This window comes from Mustela putorius, unplaced genomic scaffold (genome assembly GCF_011764305.1).
Source record: "Mustela putorius furo isolate JIRA1106 unplaced genomic scaffold, ASM1176430v1.1 tig00003896_pilon_pilon_pilon, whole genome shotgun sequence".
Lineage (NCBI taxonomy): Eukaryota > Metazoa > Chordata > Mammalia > Carnivora > Mustelidae > Mustela > Mustela putorius.
The window spans coordinates 3,688,352-3,715,430 of record NW_025422045.1 but is presented as its reverse complement, the minus strand read 5'-3'; the positions used below and the strand labels follow the sequence as shown (position 1 = coordinate 3,715,430).

Sequence of the window (27,079 nt, the reverse complement as noted above, 5' to 3'; positions counted from 1 at the left end):
GATACTGTCACTTCCGTCGGGGCCGCACTCTGCATCCGGGTCAGCTGCTGCCGCAGCAGCTGTAGACTGGGGACTGGGCCCGGGTCGCCGCTGCTGTCCGAGGGGAGCGGGCTCCTCTCGGCGCTATCTCCTACGCCCTGGCCGTCAGTCCCACGTCGCCGGCCTGGAGGGGCGAAGAAGACGAGGGAGCCAAGGCTTCCTGCGGGGTGAGTGCGGCCGGGGAAGGCTGGGCACGGCGGGTCTGGGCTGAGAGCAGGCCTGGGGTGGACGTCGGAGGGGTGAGTGCCCCTCGGACAGCCTGAGAGAGGACGCTCAGAGGGTTATCCGACGTAGGGGGCGCCCGGGAACCTGCTCGCGAGGCGCTTCCCGGATCCCCGCCCAGTTTAGGCCCCCGCCCTTGGCTCGGCTCCTGTTTGCCTTTGCTATCCTTGTCCGCCCCCCGGCCACCCCTTTTCCGTTTGTGCTGTTGTGCTCTGGATGGAACTTGCCCCCCTCTCGGCCCCGCTGCACACACCCTGGTCTGGGTGCGGTGACCGGCCACTTTGGTCGCGAACGTAAAACCAGCGTCCGTTCTGGTACAGAACAAAGAAACTCGGACGTCTGATGTGCCCTGTACCCTCGGGGAATAGACACGGAAGCGACATTTGTAATGAAGGCTTTAGTAGACTTTTCCTACGTTTAAAAGCCGAGTTCCCGCGTGGATTCAGACATAACTTTTTACTTAATGGTTTGGGGTGTTTGGGGTGTATCTGATGCAGATGGAGATGTACTAGATCAGCTCCTGTTAACTTTATTCGCGTCTACAACGTTGCTTTGAAACTTCCCTTGTCTGCCTGTTGCGGGAGCCCTTTGAGAGCACGGCTTTTGTCGTGTTCATCCCGGCAGTCATAGTGCCTTCCTTAAAGTTAATTGAATGAAGTGTGTGATTGCATTTTAGAGTTGCTTTTTTTCCAGCCTCACCTTTTGATTAGATCTCTATTTCTCTTCATGCCTAGTTTCTTAACCTTTTCAATGAAACATACTCTTTTTCTAAAATTTTATAAGAATTTCTGCAACTTGTAAATAACGTTGATAACTGAAATTACCCAATTTAGTTACCTCCTATACTATCTTCTTGATGAACTCTCACATCTTTTGCTTAGTTCTTGTCATTTTACATTTCTTCTAAACTATTCTCGTTCTTCATAATCTCTTCTATTGCAGCCTAACATTGTTGGGCTTATACAGGAAGTATGACCGGTGTACTTCTGCAAACACGAATCTTGAACTAGATCATAAGTCAGTACCTTTGTGTCCTTTAAGTGTTAGAAGACCTTTGAAGTTAAAGATAACCAAATCTGGCATTACAGGCTTACTCTGTATAAAGTTCCCAGTGAACTGGAAACAGTGTGCTATATTAGAAACAGTCTACATTTAATCTGGGAACCAAGAAGTGATGTCATTTGCCTCATATGTAAAACCGGGATAATAACACCAGTGTTTTTATTGGGAAAACATTGTTTTTGATGTTTTGTTGATTAGAACATATAGGAATGATGAATGTGCAAGTAGTTAGTAAATGTGAAAAGGAAAGTGATTCCCTTCATGGCCTCAGCAGCAAAGCCTGTAGGAGCAGTGATGGAGGAGGGCATCTAAAAAAGGAAGTATATATAGCCAGGACTGAAATATTAACCACGGCTGACAGTGGATTGAAAATTATCTTAAGCTTATATTGTATAAAGCAGAATACTAGTACAGTATGATGATAGTAGTATTCTACAATTACAATTTTATACAACAAATAATATATAACTACAATAAAGTGTCAGAGATCAATATTAGACTTCAATCTTCTTAAAGGTCTTAGAGCTTCTCCAGTATGTTCTGCATACTGATCATAAAAGTACTGTTTGTAGGTGGCATAATTATCCTTTGCTTTATTTTCACAATTTTTTTTTAAAGATTTTATTTATTTACTTGAGAGAGAGACAGTGAGAGAGAGAGCTTGAACGAGGAGAAGGTGAGAGAGAGAAGCAGACTCCCCGTGGAGCTGGGAGTCCGATGCGGGACTCGATCCCGGGACTCCAGGATCATGACCTGAGCCGAAGGCAGTCGTCCAACCAACTGAGCCACCCAGGCGTCCCTATTTTCACAATTTTGAGAAAAGTCAGCAGCATTGTAATTTTTCTCGTATTTTTTGTGTTAACATTTCAGGTAGATTATCTCATTTTGTTCTTTTTTTAAATTGAGGTACAACTGGCATATAACATTATATTGGTTTCAGGTGTACATACAAACAATGATTCGATATTTTTATATATTGGGAAATGATCACCACAGTGAATGTATTTAACATTCATTGGCGCACATTAAAATTTTTTTGTGATGAAAACTTTTAAGAATTATTTTCTTAGCACCTTTCAGATATGTAACACAGTATTAGCTATAATCACCGTGCTATACATTACATCCTTAGAATTTACTTTATAGCTGGTAGTTTGTCCCTTTTGACCCCCTTCACCCATTCGTCCAGCCCCATCCCCTCTGGCAATCACCAGTCTGTTTTCTGCATCTTTGAACTCGGTGTGTGCATGTGTCTGTGTTTTAAGATTCCACATATAAGTGAGACCATATAATATTTGTCTTTCTCTGTCTGACTTAAGATCTGTCTGTCTGCCCTCAAGATCTATATCCATGTTGTCCCATCTGGCAAGATTTCATTCTTTTTATGGCTAAACAATATTCCGTTGTGTGTATATACCACGATTTCTTTATCCATTCGTTTATCAGTAGAAACAGGTTGCCTCCATATCTTGGCTATTGTAAATAATGCTGCAGTGAATATGGGGCTGCATATATCTTTTTGAGATAGTAATTTCTTTTCCTTTAGATAAATACCCAGAAGTGGAATTGCTGGATCATATGGTATTTCTATTTTTAACTTTTTGAGGAACCTCCATACTGTTCTCTGTAGTGGCTTTACCAATTTACATTCTTGTCAACAGTTCACAGGGGCTCCTTTTTCTCTATCATTTGCTCTTCCTTGTCTATTCAAGAATGGTCATTCTAACAGACGTAAGGTGACATCACATTGTGTCATTTCATTCTTTTTTTAAAGATTTTTATTTATTTGACAGAGATCACAAGCAGGCAGAGAGGCAGGCAGAGAGAGAGAGAGGAGGAAGCAGGCTCCCTGTTGGCAGAGAGCCCGATACAGGGCTCCATCCCAGGACCCTGAGATCATGACCTGAGCCGAAGGCAGAGGCTTTGACCCACTGAGCCACCCAGGCGCCCTGTGTCATTTCATTCTTAAAAACCTACATGACCCTGCTCTCAAGGAAACAGTGACAAGTGTTTAAGATTTTTCTGGACGTGTTTGGTGATCTTTGCAAACATATAGACTGGCCTAAAGTATTTTCCTACAGCACTACCAGTGTTGCCAGCCTCATAGAGAAAAGAGAACATAAATATTTACAATGAAGCCCTTTTGTTTAAATGGAGAAGTGAAAGACTTGCCTGGGCATTTGCTTCTGCCATTAGTAAGTGATTTCAGCATAGATGGTGGTTATCAGCACCTATTCCAGCAGCAGGATTAAACAACATAATAGTAAAGTTGCATGTAAGATTACAATTTATAATTTAGACAGTTGTAAATATGATTTTAATATTTAATTTTTGCTTATATTGCTGAGTTGCATAGGGCAATCCTCTTCTTCGTCTTGGTTGAATTTACCACCACATTTCCCTTGGTTGAATTTACCACCACATCTCCCTACTGACACAATTGTGTTAGTAGGTACTCCGTTTTTCTTGATTATTAACTTCACTGAGGGATCAGCAAGTGTTCTGAATTTATCTGAATTGGTGTAAATAATCATGTGGTCTCAGAAACACAAGTATGTTGAGAAATCAAGTAATTCCTGTTGCATTAGGTTATTTTAACAAATGGCATCTTAAAGTGTTATTTCCCCATTCTAATTGACCAGATTTATGAACAAAAAATGGGAAACAGCCACAGTTAATTGTGAGTCAGCATTGTCCTGATTTCCTTCTCAGTGGTTGTGCTTATATTGCTCCTTTCTTGTTTGTTTCCTGTTCTTACAGCTGCTGATGATTAAGCCCTTCCAAGAACAATACTCTCTAAATTGTTTGAACTTTTTGTCTACCTAGTGTATTTTTCGCCTTACAGTCTGTGCTGAGATGGTCAAGAGTGAATCTATCTGTATCTCTCCTAGGTTCTGTTTAACTAGCTTAAATAATTATCCCTGAACTAAATATCCATACCCATGTGCTTTGTGTATTGAAATCACATGCTTCAATACGATTTTGAAGTAAAAGTTTAATAAATCAGTTGAGAGACCTGAAGGACTCAGGCTTTCTATGTTGAGAGGAGTTTTCAAGTGATAGACTTATTCAAGTGGTAGGGGAACTAAAGGACATGGCTTGTCTTATAGAATTTCACAAGTTACATACTTTCTCTTGCAAATAATGAATGATTTTACCAACAGAAATTGATAATTGCATGTGTGTGGGTTGCCCTAAATATTTTCATTACACTTTTTGAGGGTAAAACAACAGGAAGCCTGTTGAATAATGTAGTTGAATAAGAAAAATAAGCCCAAGGGGTAGAGCAAAACAAAGCCTGCTATCCAGTGCCCTACCTTAAAATATTCAGATAACTAACATTTACAGGCTTATGTACCAGACACCATGCGAGGTGTTGGGAATGTAGTAATAGCAACTTTCAATCTCTGCTTTTAATTTTGAGATACTGAATATTTTTCTGTGTATGGAGGGGTATTTTTTTTTTATTTTTTAAAGATTTTATTTATTTATTTGACAGAGACAGAGATCACAAGTAGGCAGAGAGGCAGGCAGGGAGAGAGGAGGAAGCAGGCTCCCTGCTGAGCAGAGAGCCCGATGCGGGGCTAGATCCCAGGACCCTGGGACCATGACCTGAGCCAAAGGCAGAGGCTTTAACCCACTGAGCCACCCAGGTGCCCTGGAAGAGACAGTTTTAAAGCTTTAGTAATAGAGTGTTTCAGTCTCACATGAGCATTAATTTCTAAGGGAATAAGCATTAAGTATTTGGGTTTGTTGGCCACAATTTGGGGGTCTTTATACTAGTTCTGTGTCCAGAATATAAGAGATTGGTAGGATAGGTATCTCTTTTTTATTTATTTTCTTCTCTACAGAAGTTGCCATCAGAGAACAATCAATGAAGTGATCAGTGAAGACTGTGTTGAGGTGTAGACTGTGTATGAGAAACAGAATGTGGTAAATTAAGTTAAGATCACTGTAATTTAGGTGTGTTTTCCAGTAATTTCTCAACATTGCCTGGCTCAGTGTTTTCCCAGAGAATTAAAAATGACTTACTCACATATATAAATACTGAGTTTTCCAAGCAAATATATTGGTGAGGAATAGAGCATTGGCCATTTTTTCTGTCCTTGAAAGTGGGTCCTCGAAAATTTAAACCTTTTGAGAACGTGTGAAACCGTTCCTTGAGTATAAGTAAGAATTCAAACTGAGAAGAGAGCCTCCCAGTCTTGGCAGAGATATAAATTTAGTTTACCATGTAAAAATCTAACACTTTAGAAAATTATCAGTGTAATTTTGTTGTTGTTCTAAGCATAATGCTTTTTCTGTATAGCTTTGTATATCTTTTGAGCATTGTAATGGCAGCAGATAAAGCAATTGTAAATCATGACCACATCTTTGTTTTATTTTTTAATTTTTTTATTCCAGTATAATTAACAGTCTTGTATTAGTTTCAGGTGTACCGTGTAATGATTCAGCAATTCTGTGTGTTACTCAATGCTCATGATGAGAAGTGTACTCTTAACCTTCCTTCACTCTTCCATTCATTTCCTACCCGCCTCCCCACCAGTTTGTTCTATGTAGTTAAGTCTGTTTTTTATCTATTTTGTTCATGTTTTGTTTCTTAAATTCCACATATGTGTGAAATCATATGGTATTTGTCTTTTTCGGATTTTTTTTCACTTAGCATTATAGCCTCGAGATCAATCCATGTTGTTGCAAATGGCAAGATTTCATTCTCTTTTATGCCTGAGTAATACTCCAGTATGTGGAGGCATCATGTCTTTGTTTTACAAAACTAATTGAAGTGAATGGCTGGCACCATTTGTTTTATTTGAAAAGTATTTTTAAAATTATATATACATGGTTTTAAAAGTCAGATAGGTTAGGATTTACTATGAAAAGTATCAGTCATTCTCCCCATCTCACTTTCTTTCTTCTTCCACTGGGACCAATCACTTCTTGCTTTGTTTAATACTTGTAGTGTTACTTTTTATCTCTTAAGAAATGCATGTTCTACTGCTTTAAAAAAAAAAAAAACAAACTTCAGTCATCTATTGACTTGCTTTAATGCAGCTGAACTAAATATTAGCTCATTTGTACCTCTTGTGCCCCTAAAGTTGTCACAGTTTTTGTGACATTAACCCGCTGATCTTTATGACTTCTTAAATGATATACTTAAACTTCCAGGTCTTATTCCATCAACCAAACCAATCTCTGCATTCTTCACTTTGTCAAGTGAGAATGTCAGGACCAACACCTCTCCTTGGACAGACTGAAACTAAAACTAAATGGCCTAGGTGAGCATGTGTAATTGCATGAACAGAAATAGTCACTAAGTCCATGCCTGAAAACATGCTGAACTACATGGGAAAAGTTTAGTGTAGATACAAAGCAAATCAAAATGTAGCATTCATTTACTGGATAGTTACTGAGTAGCCTTTTTTTTAGTGACTCTGGAATGATGGAATTGAAACTACAGAAATGGAAGTATAGAAAACAGTGCACATATTAATTATGCTTCAGTTTAATAGTGTTAATTACAGGGAGACCTGATGGCTCAGTGGGTTAAGCCTCGTCTTTGGCTCAGGTCATGATCGTAGGGTCCTGTGATCAAGCCCCACATCAGGCTCCCTGCTCACCAGGAAGCATGCTTCTCCCTCTCTCTGCCTTTTCCCCTGCTTGTGCTCACTCTCTCTCTGTGTCAAATAAATAAATAATATTTTTTAAAATGTCAATTATAGGGCACCTGGGTGGCTCAGTTGTTTAAGAAACTGCCTTCAGCTCAGGTCATGATCCTAGAGTCCCAGGATCCAGTTCCATTCACATCAGGCTCTCTGCTTCTACCTCTGACCTCTCCCCTCTCGTGCTTGCTCTCTCTATCTCAAATAAATAAATAAAATCTTTAAAAAAATTAATTATATGTCAGTTTTTAAAAGATGCAGCACACATACCACTTGGCTTTACTGAATCATGAATGTAAATACAATTTGCTAATGTTCAATTTCTAGGATCAGCTTCTATCCAGAAGACAGAAAATTTAATTATGGGTCCAGAGTAAAGAATATATTTACTTTTGTTCCTTGTGCCTCACCCCCCCACACCTCAGATTCTTTCTACATTCTTAAAATTTAAATCACAACCTGGGACACACATGCATATATATAACTGAAAGCAGATATTTTTACTACACAATACCCTTACTACAAATGGTACTTACTTTACTAGAATATATATACCCTGATTTTCATTCTAATTCTTTTTTTTTTTTTTTTAATGGTAGTTGCAACCCAATAAATTGATTCCATGACCAGGGTGGAATGTGAATGAAGATTATTATAAGATTATTGCACCTTTTTAGCAGATAAAAAGGAACATGGAAAATATGTTGTCACAAATTTTCCTCTTTTCCCAGGGCATTGGCTCTCCGGATTATCAGGAGTTTGTAGTTGATATTGAATCTAAGCTGAGGATGGAAGGTGTGGAACTTAAAGAAGAATGGCAAGATGAAGATTTTCCAATGTGAGCAATGCTTTCAAATGAAAACAGATTTAAAACAAAACTTCAAAATGTCTTTACTAAGATGTCACTTATTAAGTGACTATTGAGCTTCTTACAGAAACCCAGTGTCAAAAAGTGTTCATTTGATACTAGAAAATGAAAATTCCTTTCCAGCAGTTAGATGAATTTTCCAGTATCTTATTTTCCACCAAATATATATGTGATCTTCCCATAATCTTTATTTTTGTTTTCAACATTTAAATGTAAAATGTTTGCTGTTATAAAGAATGCTTAAATGTGGTATTTCTAAATGAGTCTAAGGGCTTCCTGGGAGAAGGGATTCTTTAGATGTCTGTAAGAATTGTTAAATTTTCTGCTTCTATTTTAAAAGAAAGCTTACTAAATAAGGGTTTTTTAGATTATCCGGCCAGCTACTTGGACACGTTTGCATTTGTAGTTGTATTTGTGTGGGTACCACTAGGTTAAGAGAAAAAGGGCAAAGGCAGACCATTGTGCTTTCATCCCATCTTGGTCAGAAGACCATCTCAGGGCACAGGAAGGTCCCTTAACAGTGGGAATATGGACAGCTGGTGGAAGTACCAAGTCACTACATAGCACATGGTGATAATAGGAATAATATAGAAATGCTGAGCTCAGAAGAATTGTAGCCCTCGTTGCCATCCTCTCACATGAGGGACCATTTACCTTCACCACACATTGTATTTATTGTATTTCACATTAAGCTCATGCATTTGAGTTCTATTTTTTTTAGGTTGTTTGTAATTTTTAGGTTTGTTTTGTAGTTATACTTAAGAGCAGTTACATAAGGAAGTTATATCTACTTTTATGTGTTACTTACATAAATATGTAAATCATCTGACAGTCTGAAAATTTTGTCTTTAAAAGTCGTTTGTAAATTACTGAAGCTTAAGAAACCACTTTCTTCAGTTTTCCACATAATTGGTTCTATGAGATATTTTTAATAGCTCTTTGAACTACAAAAAAGTTCTTTTAATTTGTGAATTAAAAATTTTGTCTGTATTTTCTAGACCTTTACCAGAGGATGATAGTATGGAAGCAGATGTATTAGCTGTAAGTGGACCAGAGAACCAGCCTGGTAAGAACTTGGCACTTGAGTTTCAATGAAATGGTGGATTTTATGCTATTTTTTTTAACACATTCTTTGTCAAGGAAAAAAAGTATACTCACTTTTTATTCTATTATACCGAGCCAAAGAGTAAGTGAATGTTTAAGAAAGCATTTTTTGAATGCTTTGGAAATTTAACATGCAAAAACATACCCTTGGGCTTGGGAAATTTCTATAGTAAAAGGTTGAGAGGAGATCATTTTTAGTGGTAAGTTGACTGTAATGTTTGCCTCTATTACTTAAAAAGATATATCCTTGCTGGAATGTGTTGTCTTTCCATGATGTAGAAGCAATAACGATCAAAATCCAAGGTTTGTAAATTAATGCTTTGGAATTATGTTTGATTCATGTTATTTTTCTCAAGAATGAAGTGATTAGAATTTTTCTCTAAATCGGGGCACCTGGGTGGCTCAGTCAGTTAAGCATCCTACTCTTGATTTTGGCCCAGGTCATGATTTCAAGGTCATGAGATCAAACCATGGGTTGGGCTCTGTACAGGGTGGTGGGGGGCTGCCTAAGATTCTTCCTTTCTCTCTGCCCCTCCCCCTGCTCACATACTCACACTCTCACTCTCTCAAAAATATAAATATATTTTTAAGATTTTTATTTATTTACTTGAGAGAGAGGCAGAGAGTGTGAAAGGAGAGAGCAAGGGAGAGAGAGCGCATGAGCAGGGAGAGGAACAGAGAATGGGGGAGAAGCAGACTCCTCACTGAGCAGGGAGCCTGATTCACGGCTGGATCCCAGGACCCACCCTGAGATCATGACCTGAGCCAAAGGCAACTGCTTAACCGACTGAACCACCCAGATTCCTTAAAAAAATAAATATTTTTAAAATTTTTTTCTCCTATTCAACTTGAGCAAGTAAACATTCCTTCTAATCTGTTTTTCACTTTTTTTTTTTTTTAACCCATTCCGTGCTCGCTAGAAGTTAATGGAAATAAAGTAAGAAAGAAACTCATGGCTCCAGATATTAGCCTGACCCTGGATCCTAGCGATGGCTCTGTGCTGTCAGATGATTTGGATGAAAGTGGGGAGATTGACTTAGATGGCTTAGACACGCCATCAGAAAACAGTAATGAATTTGAGTGGGAAGGTAAATGTTTCAGTGTTTTATCTGATCTTTATTAATGAATGTTTGTCTTTCTATACATATGTTTTTTGAATAGTAGTCTCATATTAGGATAATTGAAAACTTAAAACTTTATCTTGAACCTAAAATCAATGATTAAGGGATTTTGTTGACATATGAAGTTACTTTTTTTTTTAAAGTTCCTGCTATATTTTGTTACTAAGATGGGAAATTCTGCTGGCACTGAATATTCTCATCGCTTTCAAAACTGTTTTTAATAGGGTGGCTTTATTTTCTGTCTTAATTGCCCAGTATTGTGAAGTTATGTTTTTTCATGCTGCTCCCAAAATACTGCTTGATCATTATGGCATGTTCTTTTATTTAGTCAATCAGCTAAGAAAAAAGCTTTAAAGAGACATGTAACATAGGGAATATGCTAAAAGTAGTTAGGGGTTTGCAGAGAGGGAGCTTTGAAGGGAGTTTTTTTAGGGTGATGTTTTAATTAGGTTTGTCTGATAGTACTGCACTATGTAAACAACCATCTTGAATTAATGTATACTCTTAGTCCCCAAACTTTATATTCCTTATTATTAGTTATTTGGAATTCAAAGGAATTGGCATCTGTTTTGCTTTGCATGTTTTCTTTAATTAGATAATTTCTGTGTATAGTATCTTTATATAGTTGTTTGTATATTCCATCTTTAGAATGATTTTTACTTGAAAGCAGTGTTTTAGCCCTATGTGTCTTATCTGCAGTAAAGAGTAAGATCCTTGATATACTGTATCTTTGTTCCTTTTCTCTTCCCTATTTTACTGGTTCAATAAGCAGTCCAGTAATAAGCAATATTTTAAAAAGATACTGAAATAGTTTTCTGCCTATGTGTTTTGTCTCTTCTTTCTTTAATGCTGCTGTAGTCATTTCCTGGAAGGATATTTTCCGTTAACAGCTTTATCTTGGAAACAAACAACTAACATGCCGTAGGTTCCCCTCCCCCCATCTTTTGGTAAGGACTACGATACTAAAATTTTGAAAATCATTACTTCATTTAAAATCCGCTAAAGTGCAATCTTGAACTATAAACTACACCTAATCATTGGTGCTTCTGCTTTGGCTAATGTCAATTTAAAATAGATGTTTGCATGTACACATCAGAATATTATCAGTAAATTTCTGCTCAATAAACCTGATCAAATGAGAAATAATCATTGACTGGTTAACCACTTTCTATCTGGTATTACAGTGTTTGGGGAATAATTTATGTGCTCAAGAACAAAAAACCAATTTGCTCTCAGTTACTTTAAATAACCCATAGTGGTAACTTCCAAGAATAGTGTTGTAAATAGAATCTGAACAGCATTGTAAGGCCAATGTACTAAGATTCTGATGGCTGTATGAATTATCTTTTTTGAACTTATGCACATACATTGCACTGTGAATTGCTTTCTGAAATAGCCAATACAAAAAAAGTTAACCATAATTTCCAAAAACATAAAATGGCTTCATTATCAATAACAAGCCTTTTCCTCTGTTACAGAAGTAGTACTTAAAATTCCATGGAAGGTATAATGAAATATTCTCTGAACAATCTAATTAGATAGTAAAGTGGTTAACATGTAATTTGATTTTTACTGTACAAATAACAATTTGTGATTCAAAAACCTTTTATTTTGACAGATGATCTTCCAAAACCCAAAACTACTGAAGTTATTAGGAAAGGCTCGATTACTGAGTACACAACAGCAGAGGAAAAAGAAGATGGACGACGCTGGCGTATGTTCCGAATTGGAGAACAAGACCACAGGGTTGATATGAAGGCAATTGAACCCTATAAGAAAGTTATCAGCCATGGAGGTAAGAGCTATCAAAGAGCATATTTTTTAGTGCAATATCAGAAATGTAAATGCCTAAAGAAACTCCTCTATCTTGAGTTAAAGATGTATATATAGTGAACATTTATCATGTCATTTTAGAAACAACAGGTTTGAAGTAAAAGGATAAAACTAAATTTAAAAATCATTAGTACATGCACACAGTATATTCAAAAGGTATAAGAATATACAGTGAAAACTGTTTTCTACCTGACCTCTAGACAACCCCGAAACTGGGGCTTTCTCTCCTTTTTTATGCATTTATAATTTATATATAGTGAAATGGTATAAATCTTTTTTGTAGCATTTGCAGTTTTTCCCCAGCTTCATGAGATATAATTGACATATTGTTAAGTTTAAGGTTAAAACATGTTGATCTGATACAATACATATTGCATAATAATTAGCCTTTCTTTTTTGTGGTGAGAACATTTAGGATCTATTCTCTTAGCAACTTTACATAATACAGTATTACTGTATATAGTCGTTACGCTGTGCATTAGATCCCTACAACTTACTCATCACGTAACTGTAAGTTTGTACCCTTTGACCAACATATCTTCTTTCCCCCTAGACCCTGGTAAACACCATTTTAGTCTCTGTTTCTAAGTTCGGTGTTTTTAGATTCTGCGTATAAGTGATACCATACAGTGTTTGTTTTTCTTCTTTCTGACTTTTTCACTTCGAATCTGAAAGGTAGGATTCAGTGAGTTTTGACAGATGCCCATAGAACCATATCACCTACAGCTAGACATGTAAAACATTTTCATTGCCCCCCAAAATTCTCTCAGACTCCTTCCCAATGAATACCCCCTTCCAGTAACCACTATTCTAATGTCCGCCCCCATGATTACTTTTGCCTGTTCTAGAATTTCGTTTAACTGGAATCATATAGTATACCCTCTTTTGTTGACTTTTTTTTTGCTCAGCATGTTTTTGACATTTATCCATGTTGTTGCTTGTGTCTGTTGTTCATTCCTTTTCATTACTAAGTAGTATTTCATTGTATGGATAAACCACAGTTGGCTTATTCATTTTTCTTTTGATGGACTTATAAGTTGTTTCCTATTTGGGCCGTTATGATTAAAACTGCTTTGAACATTCTTGTACTTGTCTTTTTGTGTATATAAGTAAAACCTGGCATTTTAAACTATGACTCTTATTTTACATTAAAACCCTGAATAGGTATGCCTGGGTGATTCAGTTGGTTAAGTGTCAGCCTTCTGCCTTTGGCTCAGGTCATGATCCAGTTGTCTTGGGATCTTGCCCCACATTGGGTTCCCTGCTCAGTGGGGAGCCTGCTGCCCCCCCTGCTTGTGCTCTCTTTCTCTCTCTGGCAAATAAATAAATAAAATCTTAAAAAAAAAAAAAAATCAAACAATAAAACCCTGAATAAATCATTTAGTTTTACCATAAAGTATAGAACTAGTCCATTCCACATTTTTATGGAGCACCAGCTTTGCATATTTGTAGGATATCCAAAAATACAAGGCTTCGTTTCTTAAATCACAAGTCAAATAGGAAAGGCTATGGGAGTATGATTATAACTTCTAACCATCCTGACCGTGCCATATATAGAAGTTTACCTAGACACTGTAAATAGCGTCAGAACGTTAATGGTAGTCAAAATGCAAGTCACTCTCTAGAACATTTCTTTCCTTTTTTGTTTTTGTTTTTGTTTTAAAGATTTTATTTATTTATTTGACAGAGATCACAAGTAGGCAGAGAGGCAGGCAGAGAGAGAGGAGGAAGCAGGCTCCTTGCTGAGCAGAGAGCCCAATGCAGGGCTCTATCCCAGGACCCTGGATCATGACCTGAGCAGAAGGTAGAGGCTTAACCCACTGAGCCACCCTGGTGCCCCTCTAGAACATTTCTTTTCTTTTTTTTTTTTTTAAATTTTTTATTTTTTATAAACATATATTTTTATCCCCAGGGGTACAGGTCTGTGAATCACCAGGTTTACACACTTCACAGCACTCACCAAAGCACATACCCTCCCCAATGTCCATAATCCCACCCCCTTCTCCCAAACCCCCTCCCCCCAGCAACCCTCAGTTTGTTTTGTGAGATTAAGAGTCACTTATGGTTTGTCTCCCTCCCAATCCCATCTTGTTTCATTGATTCTTCTCCTACCCACTTAAGCCCCCATGTTGCATCACCACTTCCTCATATCAGGGAGATCATATGATAGTTTTCTTTCTCTGCTTGACTTATTTTGCTAAGCATGATATGCTCTAGTTCCATCCATGTTGTTGCAAATGGCAAGATTTTATTTCTTTTTATGGCTGCATAGTATTCCATTGTGTATATATACCACATCTTCTTGATCCATTCATCTGTTGATGGACATCTAGGTTCTTTCCATAGTTTGGCTATTGTGGACATTGCTGCTATAAACATTCGGGTGCACGTGCCCCTTTGGATCACTACGTTTGTATCTTTAGGGTAAATACCCAATAGTGCAATTGCTGGGTCATAGGGCAGTTCTATTTTCAACATTTTGAGGAACCTCCATGCTGTTTTCCAGAGTGGCTGCACCAGCTTGCATTCCCACCAACAGTGTAGGAGGGTTCCCCTTTCTCCGCATCCTCGCCAGCATCTGTCATTTCCTGACTTGTTTATTTTAGCCATTCTGACTGGTGTGAGGTGATATCTCATTTCTAGAACATTTCTTATTACGGAATCCTAATTCAAGAAAGGGGACCACATAGGTTAAACAGATTGCGGGGTTTTTTTGTTTTTTTTTGTTTTGTTTTGTTTTTTATGTAGAGTCCTTTCTACTTAATTTACTTTCTGCCAAATGCATTCCCCTCTGTATTTCTATAGTCTTCATTCATCTGAAAGCAAATCACTTGAATGTTTGCATTTACATTATTCCGCCTAATTTAATTCTATTCAGATGAAGAAAACAGGATAATCTGGATCAGGAAGTTCACAGTCTTGGATTAATTCAGCCAGTTCATAGGAAACAAGTTGTGAGACCTGCCTCATGGTTTAAACCTAGTATCTTTCAAAAAGAGTGCTTTATTTATATTAGGGGGAAATAATTAGGACCATTTTATGCTATTGAATTATAGCAATGTGTTTTGTGACTAAGAGATTGAGATAGATGCTAGTGTACTTGAAGTGTTTAAACCTTTTCAGTGCATGTTTGTTAACAATGGAAATGAAAGTTAAAACAATGTTACTAGATACGAGAGATTATAACAAACATATACATTTTAACACTTTTTCTTCAGTTAAAATTGCCAGAGATGTTATTGTAGTTTTCATTATTCTAGAATCTCCAAAATGCTAGGCATTGTTGAGTGTAAAGGTATTTTTTCAGAAGCATCCACTTTAACCATAAATTGCATAAGAGTGTTGCAGATGTCTTCATATTATGCCTGCTTGGATTATATCACTTCTTTTGTCTGTTTACTAAAATAATACTGGCTTTCTGATTATGCTACTTTAAATGGGTTTCTGGTTTTTATACCCACTATTTCCTCTTCAGATTTTATTCTCATTTTGAGAAGAGGGGATTTAAAGATCTATAAGGCTCTATAAGGTTAAAAACGAAACCATGTTTTTTGATCAAAAAATTTGTGGAACATGAACCACTATAATCTGTCAGCTGTACAGATTTCCTCTGCAAAAGTAAAATCATGCTGGTGTTTTTATCTTTGACTTAATTTTCAGGATATTACGGGGATGGATTAAATGCCATTGTTGTGTTTGCTGTCTGTTTTATGCCTGAAAGTGGTCAGCCTAACTATAGATACCTGATGGACAATCTCTTTAAGTAAGTATACCTTCACAGAAAAATGTGGACAGAATTCTCGGTTAATTAGATTTCCAGCTTAAGGAAGTGAACTTTGCCTGGGAGAAGATTATAATTATCCCCATTCCAGTTCTTTAAGTCCTTATTCTTTGGCATTATAAAAGTATGCATTTTCCAACTCAACAGGAAAATTACCAGTTTAAAACTGGAATGGATATTTCAGATTATCTGTTCTAACTTCTTTATTTTACATTAAATGTAAAGAAATTATTTTTATCTCAAAATCATATGGCTAAATGCATTTACTCCCAAAAAGCCAAATGTAACTGAACTGACTCAATTCTATTTCCACAGAGTCATTCTATTTCTTAAGTTAGTGGTATTTTTAAAAAAAAACTTACTGGGAAAATTTCAAACTTATATGAAGGTAAAAGAAGTGTATTGAATATTTGTGTATAAATCAAACGCTTCCACAGTTAATAGGTTTATACTTCATTCCCAAAATGTATACTCTTCCATTGTATAACTTTGAAGCAAGTCCCAGAAATCATGTCAGTTCATCCATAGACTTTTAAACGTGTATTTCTAGAAGGTAACTCTTTTAGAGTTACATATTCATAATACCAACTATAACAGTTCTGAAATTTTAATTGGTTTTGCTGTCACTGAAGGGAAGGAAGAGCATTATATAATTTGGATAATTTTCTTGGTTCTGCAAAGTAGTACTTAAGGCTTAAACTCAATTTGTCTTTATAGGTATGTTATTGGCACTTTGGAGCTATTAGTAGCAGAAAACTACATGATAGTTTATTTAAATGGTGCTACAACTCGAAGGAAAATGCCCAGTCTGGGATGGCTCAGGAAATGCTATCAGCAAATTGATAGAAGGTATTGTAAATACACATTGAAAGCTAGTCTGAATAATTTTTTTTTTTAGAAGAATTTTCTTTTTTTTTTTTAAAGACTTTATTTATTTGACAGACAGAGATCACAAGAGAAGCAGGCAGAGAGAGGAGGAAGCAGGCTCCCTGCTAAGCAGAGAGCCCGATGTGGGGCTCGATCCTGAGCCAAAGGCGGAGGCTTTAACCTACTGAGCCACCCAGGCACCCCAGTCTCAATAATTTTTATAATAGCTTTATTCAATTTTATTTCCTGTCGTCACCTAAGGGCACTATAAATTATACTTGTAAATTTTATAACACATTTCTGTTTTCTCAGTTCAGTATTTTAGAATATCATGAAAAATTAGTTTTGATCTGTTTAATAAAGAATAATCCCTTAAAACAAAACTATAAAATAGTCCTTTTTTTCTCCTTATTTGTACCACATTGAACATTTCCCTATAACTTGTATTTTAGGAAAGAATGAAGAACTTAATACATTTCCTATTTTAGTACATTCTGAATTTTGCCTAACTCATAGTGCTTAGCATATTTTATGGTTTTTAAGATGCTTAGCCATAATCTTACTTTGGAATCAGCTCTAGGGAGTGTATTCTCCTCAACAGTTAGTCATCAATGCTAATGGGAGGAACTTCGAATCTCCAGTTGGTTTGATTTAAGCTATAGCTAACTTGAACTAGTTTAATGAACTCAGATTCATTAATAGGTTTCTCTAAATATCTAAACATGGCATGGGCTAGTTCTTAACGATTTAAAAAAAAAATCCTTAATGGTCACTTTACTTAAGTGTGGAATATGCATAATAAAACAGCAGGGTTTTTTTGGTCATTTTAAGTCATTCAGGGTAATGCCGGTAATTTTTATTCAGAATTTTAGACTCTGATTTACATTTCCTGTTCTTGTGGCATAATGCCTTTCATGGTGTTGAAGAAATGAGTACCAGTTCCCCTCTCATCCTGAAAAATGAAATTTCGTATTCAGTATTGTCCTCTACCCCTGGTTGACAGAATTCTAAAGACAAGTGAATATATCTAGGAGACATTTAACAACAGGCTATACTGTGGACATAAATTTAGCCAAATGCAGTAAAGCTCATCTCGTAGCAGTAGAAAAGACCATCAGAATTCAAGAGTGTATTTCCTTGTCTTTAGGAATATCATATCTAAATGAACTTCTGGATGAGGAGTGTGTGTGTGTGTGTGTGTGTGTGTGTGTGTGTGTAAAGTTGCACATACTTAATGATGTCTTACCTTTTTTCCTAGCATTAGAATTTATAGAGCTTTAAAATTTTTGTTTCCTTTCCTTTCCTTTTTTTTTTTTTTTAACTCCAGGTTACGGAAAAACCTAAAATCACTAATCATTGTACATCCCTCATGGTTTATCAGAACACTTCTAGCTGTCACAAGACCCTTTATTAGGTAATTTTCTGAGAGTCATTGACTTAAAAAAAAAAAAAAAAAGAAACAAAACACCAGCTCCTTATGTGAATTTCTTGTCAGTTCTGTTGGTCAGAATATTGAGGTAATTATCTTTATTTTCTTCCATAGCTCAAAATTCAGCCAAAAAATTAGATACGTCTTTAATTTGGCAGAACTAGCGGAACTTGTCCCCATGGAATATGTTGGCATACCAGAATGCATAAAACAGTATGTTTTGTTTTATTTCTTTAATTGTATTGGATCTTTATATATTGATGTGCAAGAGGTAAATATTTTTCAATACTCCTCCTTTTCACTTCCTGTATGATAAATATTTTGTAACTGCTCTTGTTTTTGTAGCTAAGGAAAAGGGAAAGAAGCCATTTTCCAGCACCTTCCCCATACTGTTTTCTTCAGGCCATCACCTGAGGAAGCAGGAAGGATTATATCTGGTTGTAGTTAATTTTTATTTTTAAAGACTATTTCTTTTTAAAGACTATTTGCAATCTTAAGAGGTGATTTCCTGATCAGTCAGTACTAAAGAACATTCTCCATACTTGAACATGCTGTTCTCCAAATTTGAGTAAATTCATCCATGCGCTGAATAATCCTATTACTGGCGAAATATATTATTTATATCAGCCTAACCTTGGTTCATTCCAGTGGCTGGAATATGTTCTGTTTACTGAATTCACCTCCCATCTAATTTTTTAAAAGGATTTGGTAGAAGGCTATTAACATAAATCCTTGAACATCGCTCTGCTGTAGTGTCGAAAAAGTTTTTTGGTCTACTGATTTGAGGTTTAGTCTGTTGAATGTGTAAAGCGAGATTTCTTAGATCAATTTTGACTTTCTACATAGTGTGTTAAATAGTTTTGGTTTTGCCTGCAGACTTATATGAGTTTATTGTCAGTGCCTTTTTTTCAAGTTTTGTTTATCTTCATAACATGTATATTTACTGAAATAACTCTTCCCTACCAAGGTATGAAGAAGAAAAGTTTAAAAAGAAACAAAAAAGGTATATGCACACCTTGACTGGGTTGCATCTAGACTAGTCCATTTGCATTGCACAGACTAACTCTTCCTTATTGGTTGGTTAGCTTGTAGACAAAGATAACAGCATTTGTAAATATAAACATACCCCAGAATTCAAATATAGAGTGAATCTGAAGTTCCTGATGCTGAATATGGCTTGGATTCACCCTGTTCTAACATCATATATTAATGCCCATGAGGAATTAAAGGCCGTAGCCCCTCCTTACTCCTTCATGTTACAGGTACTGATTGCAAAACCAAAGAAACTGCTAAGAAAACTATTTGGAAAACCAATTACTTCTAAGACTTTTTTATTTGTTTCACCATTTTACTTATATGTCTAACTAGTGCTTTTGATAAATATATATGTACTCTTCTAAAGAAATAGTTTATTTCCCTGGGGTTTATGAGTATATTTGCAATGCACATATTCTTTGGCTAACCAACATTGATTTCCCTATACGCTTAAACGGCCTGCTAACCAGTCAAATTCTACATATGATAAAATACCTAAAATTCAGTAATATACTGTTAAATAGTTAAACACTCTGCTTTCCATCTTTAATTTTGAATACTTCTGCTTTGAGCATAACAAACTATTAGCTATTAATATCTCGGCATAGAAGATGAAAGGCAAGGTATAAAAGAGTTACCATTATTTATTTATTTATATATTCGTTTATTTATTTATTTATTTATTTTTTAAAGATTTTATTTATTTGACAGAGAGAGATCAAAAGTAGGCAGAGAGGCAGGCAGAGAGAGAGAGAAGAGGAAGCAGGCTCCCTGCTGAGCAGAGAGCCCGATGCGGGACTCGATCCCAGGACCCCGAGATCATGACCTGAGCCGAAGGCGGCAGCTTAACCCACTGAGCCACCCAGGCGCCCAAGAGTTACCATTTTAAATAGCAATTTAGAACAGTGTAGGATTTGGAGCTGACTTGTTAATGGATTTTTTTTTTTTTTAAATAATGACAAATTAGCAAAACAGCTTTAGTATAGTCTTTCTTATTGTATGTAGTTATTACCATTTTGACCATTCTAAGGAAACAATTATAAGGAACTAATTCTTTGAACACATTTTGACTGTGTTGATGAGCAAGAATTCAGTTGACCATGTGATGGAACCATAGCTCTACATTTTTATAGGACACTTAACAGTTTAATGAACATTTTTACATAGAGATGTGGATGGTAATTTTAGATATTGCTGATTTTTTTTTTCCCCTTTCTAGGCACTGGTGTACACTTGCCAGACAGATAACTGAAATTAAAAATACAATCTTTAACTGTATAATGAAGCCAAATGCTTCATGGATTTCAAAATGAATTGCCTTTGTTGATAAAATCCGCTGTATTGTGCCTTTTTACAAAGTTCTTAGTATTTAGTTACCTGGAATTTAGGCATCAGAAAAATAGTGGAACTATACTTTTTATTTAATATGTTGTTTGATACCAATCAATACTATTTTATCTTGAGTTTTTCTTTTTTTTTTTTTTTTTGTCTTGTTTAACTGTAATAGAATCACTACGTATATCTTTCAGACACTTGTTAGTTTTGGCATGGTTTGTTAGTCTTAAAAAAAACAATAAATCATTGTCAGCTTGAAGATGGTAACATTCAAGTTTTAAAAATAAAGGAGCATTTTTTTTTTAAAGGAGAATATTTTTTAAAATGTAACAGAGGCTGTGTGTGGAGGAGCTTACTTAAGGTGACATCTCTCTGATGAGTACCGGGCATAAGGAGGATTCAAAACTCCGTGTGCACACACGGTAGTGTCAAATGTTGTAACTGTTTCTTTCAAACGACTCAGTGCAAGTGTGGCCAGAGAGAGTGCAGCTGTTAAAGTGTTTGAATGTAGTTGAAAAATCAAGTAATTGTGAAAATAGTTCATAAGAACTAATTTAACAGATTTCAGATGTTGAAAAGACCGGATGTATATTGCATGCCTTATCGAGACTATATACCTCTTATATTTTTGATACCAGCATAAAAAATGTTTTTAAATGTTATTAATTTGACTTTACACAGACCAAGACTTTTAGGTTTCATTCACTGATGTTCAGGTGCTCCTAGTAATGGGTGGTGATGATCAAAAATTGGAAACAAGTGTGAAGAGTATCTTCATATATTGTACCAAGTTTTAAACTCCCCTCCATCAGTAATTCAGACTAGTAAAAAGAGTAATAGACTGTTGTATATTATTTTTAAAGTGTTGTTTATAGTTGTGTTGTAATTACATAATTCTTCTAATCCCCACTTGCCTAAATTTTGGTCTCTATGCAACCCACTCTAATTCAGTTCGATTTTTAACCACATCTAGATATTTCCAATTATTTGATGGCTTCTTACTATCAAAATAAGTGAAAAGCATTTACATTCTATGTATACTAATAAAAAATTTTGGAGAATCATTTCTGTAAATATGCATTTTTATCACTGAATTTAAAAACATGGATCATTTGGTGACATTTTAGTATGTCAGTTAACAAAATCATTTTTGAGGGAGTTGTTTTTCCTGCCACTCTCTAATCAATTAGATCCCAGCCATGCTACAGTTTAAGATTTTAATATACCTGTTGCAATTTAACTTTTAATAAAACTCTGAGCTTTTGTGTACAGTATTCAGTAATCTTCAAAGAAACAACAAGCACATTTCTTGTCAGTGTCCTCTTGTCTTTAAAAATTATCTTTCCTGGTTGGGGAAATGTTTGGTAACTTTTTTACTATGTCTGCTTCTTTGCAAAGCTTTGTTTTTAACAGAATAATATTCTATGCTAAAAGTAGTCACAATTTTTAGAAAGAAAATTGTTTAGTTGCTAGTGTCTTATTATCTCTATTGTTTTTCATTAAACAGAGTTGATCAAGAACTTAATGGAAAACAAGATGAACCGAAAAGTGAACAGTAAGTTTGGTGTCTAGTCCAAACAAGACTGAAGAATGTGCTGATGAAGCAGTGCTCTTTTTTGCATTTATAATGCATTTATTGGCCCTGATTTTTATGTAATCTGTTACAAAATTGACTCTTCCTTACTGGACTTTTGTATAAGGGACTGTTCACTGCTGTATTGGTTTGCAAATCTCTTGAATTTAGCTCCTTATTAGCTAATTATATTGTAATCATTTTGTATTTTATATTGCTAAATAGCAGAGAACCACACTTTATATAAAGCGGTTTTTGCATTTGTTTGTTGAATGATGCATCATCTTCAGTAAACTATTTATATGCCTAAATGGTAAAGGAAAGAGATAATATATATTTTTGTTTCTGAGCAATATTTTTTAATGTATACCTGTCTTGTGGAAGAATATGCAGGTAAATAAGACCATGATTTGTAAAGTGCATGTTTGAATTTTTGTTCTTGTAAATGGTTAGATACATTTCCTGGGTAACTTAGAAAACAGAGTTGCTCATAAGGTGAGGGACAGTTAAACTGGTTCTCATGAATACCCAAAGGTCATGTACATAATCTAAGAAGATTAAGATTAATACTATCCTAACCTTTTTTCCCCCTCATTTATTACTGTTTCTTAATTCAGAAGCACAGATACAAATGTATTGCACACATTTTCCTTTTTAAACTTTAAAGACAAGTCAAAAAGCCATTTTTAGAACTACACAATTTAAGAGGCTAAGAAGTGGGGTTTGTATATATGTATATATGGGATGTTTTATCTTCTGGCCAAAAGTCAGAACTTTATAAAAATTTTAGGTCTGTTCACTAATGTGAAATAAGCTTGTGTGTCCAGGGTATCACTCTCCAGAATATGTGAGTGCAGTGTAGTGTTCAGAGAATGTGATGAGTTACTCACTGTCACTATTTTTCTGTAGAAAATAGGGGCTGCTTTTTAACTGCTCTCAGTGTGGGCACTTTACCAAAACACTTCTGTATCGGTTACTGAAACTTTATAGCAGAGGTTCAGGTGTTTGACCTTGTGGAATCATGTTGACAGTACTGTAAATTTAAGTTATTTTATAAGTCTTAGAGCATCATTACATTATGCTGTTTTGGACAATATGGGATATAAGCATATAAACTTTTCATTTAATTTGGTAAGTACCTTGACTCTACATTGAAATACATTGTACTGAGGTGCCCAAACAGAACTTAATAACCCACAAAATCATCCTAAAACAACAGATTGATCTGATAGTATCATCTGCTTGTGTGACTCATACACACGTGGAAAAATTAGTATCCTCCAAATTTAAGGGTACTACCACACCCCAGCCCTTCCTGTAAGGTAATTTATAAAAGAATGTGCTAGAATAGCAAAATGAAGCAGATGAGAGCTAAGCTTTTAGGATTTATTCTGCCCTAGACTGAACACACATATGGCTTTTACCATTGCCATTTTTCATACAAAGTTTCTACTAAAAAAGAGAATTTTCCTTTACTTTTTGTCCTCTTTGGTTATAGACTTGGCATGCTAAACTAAGTCCAGTTATGGGAGATGCTGGAGGATTCCCAGGATGAGGTGTTCCTCAGCAGTCTTCTAACTTAACTTGAATCCAGCAGCCATAGGCAGATCCTAAACTGATGTTATTATATCAAATAAAGCCAAAACCATTATTGCTTGCTCAAACCTTAGAGAAATTTTGTGTTGAAAAAGCAAACTAACAATAACAACTTAGGCATTCCTTCGGAATTTACCATGTGAGAATTATGAATAAAGGATCAATGAATTTAATTGTGATTAGAGTCTATATTTATAGAGCTCTTTAAGCAGTCTTTTCTCTATACATATTTATCCTGTTCAAAATTTGCTGAACTTCTTACATAGGTGGTTTTCCTCCACATAAAGTACACAGTTCTTCAGGGTCAACAGTTTATTGCCTTTATTCACTTTTGCTTTTGCAAGCATTGCCCCTAACTATAGATACAACTTGTTGCAAAAGTGGTGCATGTTCCTAAATATATTTTTAAAGTACAAATAACCTTAATCTGTTAGAACATGAAAATTCAGAGGAAACAGTGGTAACACTTGGGATATAATGAAAGGCATGTGTTGTGAATCAGTGGATTAAAAGACACCTGCTCTACCCGACACCTGGTATAGGGACAGGTCCCCTAATAAATGTTTCATAACTGTAAGGCTTAAGATCATAACTAATAGGTTAGAGGAAAAGCATTTAGGAAGTTTGTTATTTGTAATTTATCACTATGTGACATTCCTCCCATAGCATTCAATTTTAATTTTCCATTGCTGATTGAAATGAAAGTACATAAAATTATATTATTTTATCTGTCTCCTGGGGTCATGGATCTAACTTAACTGGTTTAATTTTATTTTTGCCACTATATTTTGTTATACTTGGTCTCAAGTGTCTCTTTTTAATCCAAAGTTTCTCATACATATAATTTACCTTTGTTCTGCTTGGTTATATTCCTAGTAGCACCAAGAAAACTGCTACATTGGCCTCCTACTTGAAGCTTAATAGCCTTTAACTCAGTTCATGGCATGGAAGGATAGGATCCTAAGGAGGGCCTAGTGGGGTAGTTTGAAAGGAAGATAACAAGGAAGTAAGAGAAAGAACTTTAGAGTTTAGAGTGGCTGTTATCTCAGGTGGCACTGAATGTGTCCCTGTTAAGGGAAGTACCGTGTATGGCATCTCTTTGCACCATCTAACAGGCTTTCTTGTGTCCAACAGGAAAACCTGCAGTCTTCACATAGAATATGTGAAATAAGACTGGAGTGAAGAGTGCAAAGGCTGACAATACCTCTAAAGAGAATTTATATTCTCTCTGCTTTGTCTCTTCACACAGAAGCAAATTTGAACAGAGAGGGTCAACAATTACAATGCTCAGATTAAAGTTTAGGGCTAGATTATTTTTCATATTTTATGAAACAAACATTAATATAGTCTTCCAAAATGAATAGCACTATTTGGTAACTGCACTGAATACTGAAATTTTCTGATTGTATATCAGTAGCTAGAATTTCTTCAACTATAACTTCAGAATTTAAAAAAGTCAAGGATCTGATTTTTGATAGAAACTTCTTGTAGATGATTATAGTGTTATTATTTGGCTATTTTTATGTGAGAGCTCAGGGAATTTGGAAGTATTTAATTTAGTGCAGAAGTGGCTTTTTTAGATTTCTTCAATTGAGAGGTAAATTAGCATTAGGGTGTTATTGGTTAGAACAGGCCAGTTTCTTGTTGAGATCAGTAAAGGTGTGTATATTAGGTGACAGTAGCTTCATTCTTTTCCCTGTGTTATATGTGGAAATGGCTAACATTGCTCAGTCAGAAGGGAGAAGATAGGCTGAAAATAGAAATTTGCTAATCCATTCCATCATGTTTTCTTTCTTACTTTTTTTCAAATATTTAGATATTTAAGAAATGGATCACAAACCTCAAAAGGAAGGAATAGAGGAGAGTTAATATGCTTATTAGTTACACCACCTATTCTGTTAGAGTTTATCCTTGTCACAGGGAACAGGTATTGTGTGATTGGAGTCACTAGGAGAAAGCCTGAAGAGTTTGGACTCGCCCAAGAAAGTCAGCTAGTACGGGAAGTGGGAGATTTTCTACTCAGTGTTCTAATAGTACAGAAGAATTACCTGGGATCCTTTCACTCACCTCTACCCCAGTCGCAAGATTCTGAATGAATAAGAATCAGATCAGTTTCTTTTGAAGTTCTAAATGGTACTTGAAAATAAGTATTGTGTTGAACATGAGGAGTGACACTAAAATTTGAACATAGCTGTTATTTTCTTGCAACTGTATATGATAGATCTATTTAATTTCTTATGTTTTGAGAATTACTTTTAAGGATGCTATGAAAAGTTTGCATAAGGCACTTAAAAACCTGATGAAAATCAAGGGTTTAATTAAGGTTTCAGATCGATAAGGAATAATGTTGCGCTGTTTGCTTCATATAGCTGTCTGATTCTATCTTGTAAGACCTACAGGAGATTAAAACATGTACATTTTGGAATCTTTGTGCTTTCACAATCAGTGTGGCTAAGGAGGAACTTGGAAAATAATACCAATTAGCTATTCCACTGCACTTTTTATATACACGAGCTTTCTAAAGTTACATCCCATAAACCATTTATTTACATAAACCTAGCTAGCAAATGTTGGAGGTGTGTTCAGGGCCACTGACTTGCACAGTCCATAGGACACTATTCACATAGAACACAATTAATTCAGAGTGAGTTAGACACCTACACACTTAGATACAGATTTCAAAAATTCAAGTATCTTTTTTAATATAAGTTCACATGCTGCCATTTAGACAGAGTGTGCTGTGATCATTTCACTGCTATTCAGTTGATGTTGCCTGGCTTGGTGCTGTCATTTTACAGCGTGAGAAATTCAGTTCTGATGACTGTGCAAGATGTTGATGTGATCCCTGTAAGAAATAATAGGGTTGTCGTGATTTACTAAGGAGATGTAATATTTTATTTTCCTTTGACTTGTTAGGAATATGGTAACTTGTGTCCTGATTTGTTGCACATCATATTTTTGCAACATTAATGAATTTAAATAAATTAATTGGAAAGTTTGTTTTTGACTCATTTTTATCACACTTTTTTTTTTGGGGGGGGTCTTCTCTTAGGCTACTAAATGTTTACACTGAGTTATCTCATAAGCCTTTCAAATAGTTTAAGACTTTTTGTTTCTTTTTCTGTAGTCTGGGTGTTACTTCCTATTCTTCAAGGGCATGAAGTATTCATCCTGTTTTAATTTTAAACGTTACCTTAATTATCACACTTTGTATTTTATAATTTAGAATCATTTTAGTAGTGGATAATCCAGCAATAAAAGTTCAATAAGTGGCTGAAAACATGCCATAAATGAGACTCTGTTCTGCTTATAGGCCTGCTCAGAGAGTGAGTCTACTTGGTAACACTTATGTATTTACTCCTTAATCACTGTTCAGCTACTTAATGGCAAACAGCTGTACACATATTGCTGCCTTTAATCCACATTTAGGATACCATTTGGATTTTTATAAACCCATATATATTGAAATGTTTGTCTTCCATTAGGTACAAATTTTAAATACAAATTCTCCCACATTAAAATTCTTCAGGAATCACAAGCGCTTGCTGGGCTAA

General features: G+C 35.6%; 1 protein-coding gene across 6 annotated transcripts; it reads left to right on the top strand.

The window, feature by feature from the left end:
• BNIP2 (BCL2 interacting protein 2) lies at positions 1-26,523 on the top strand. 6 transcript variants are annotated; one of them, XM_045067544.1, is made up of 11 exons: positions 2-206; positions 7,715-7,821; positions 8,850-8,917; positions 9,876-10,043; positions 11,695-11,871; positions 15,570-15,672; positions 16,408-16,539; positions 17,885-17,971; positions 18,101-18,199; positions 18,954-18,989; positions 21,864-26,523. In XM_045067544.1, the coding sequence occupies exons 2-11, from the start codon at positions 7,772-7,774 to the stop codon at positions 21,913-21,915; spliced, it is 972 nt and encodes a 323-aa protein (XP_044923479.1). In that variant the 5' UTR covers positions 2-206; positions 7,715-7,771; the 3' UTR covers positions 21,916-26,523. The 6 variants fall into 6 exon arrangements, 5 of the variants coding, with proteins under 5 accessions (XP_044923483.1, XP_012915031.1, XP_044923481.1 ...); XM_045067548.1 differs by lacking the exon at positions 9,876-10,043 and having other exon boundaries at positions 1-206; XM_013059577.2 differs by lacking the exon at positions 17,885-17,971 and having other exon boundaries at positions 1-206.
• The last annotated feature ends 556 nt before the right edge of the window (positions 26,524-27,079 follow it).

What these genes read in the sequence shown, in the direction of transcription:
- BNIP2 (XM_045067544.1), top strand. Translation starts at nt 7,772, where the DNA reads ATGGAAGGTGTGGAACTTAAAGAAGAATGGCAAGATGAAGATTTTCCA. An exon ending in TAATGAATTTGAGTGGGAAG is followed by an intron (nt 10,044 to 11,694) that starts GTAAATGTTTCA and finishes TTATTTTGACAG; the next exon opens with ATGATCTTCCAAAACCCAAA. An exon ending in ATACCAGAATGCATAAAACA is followed by an intron (nt 18,200 to 18,953) that starts GTATGTTTTGTT and finishes TTCCCTACCAAG; the next exon opens with GTATGAAGAAGAAAAGTTTA.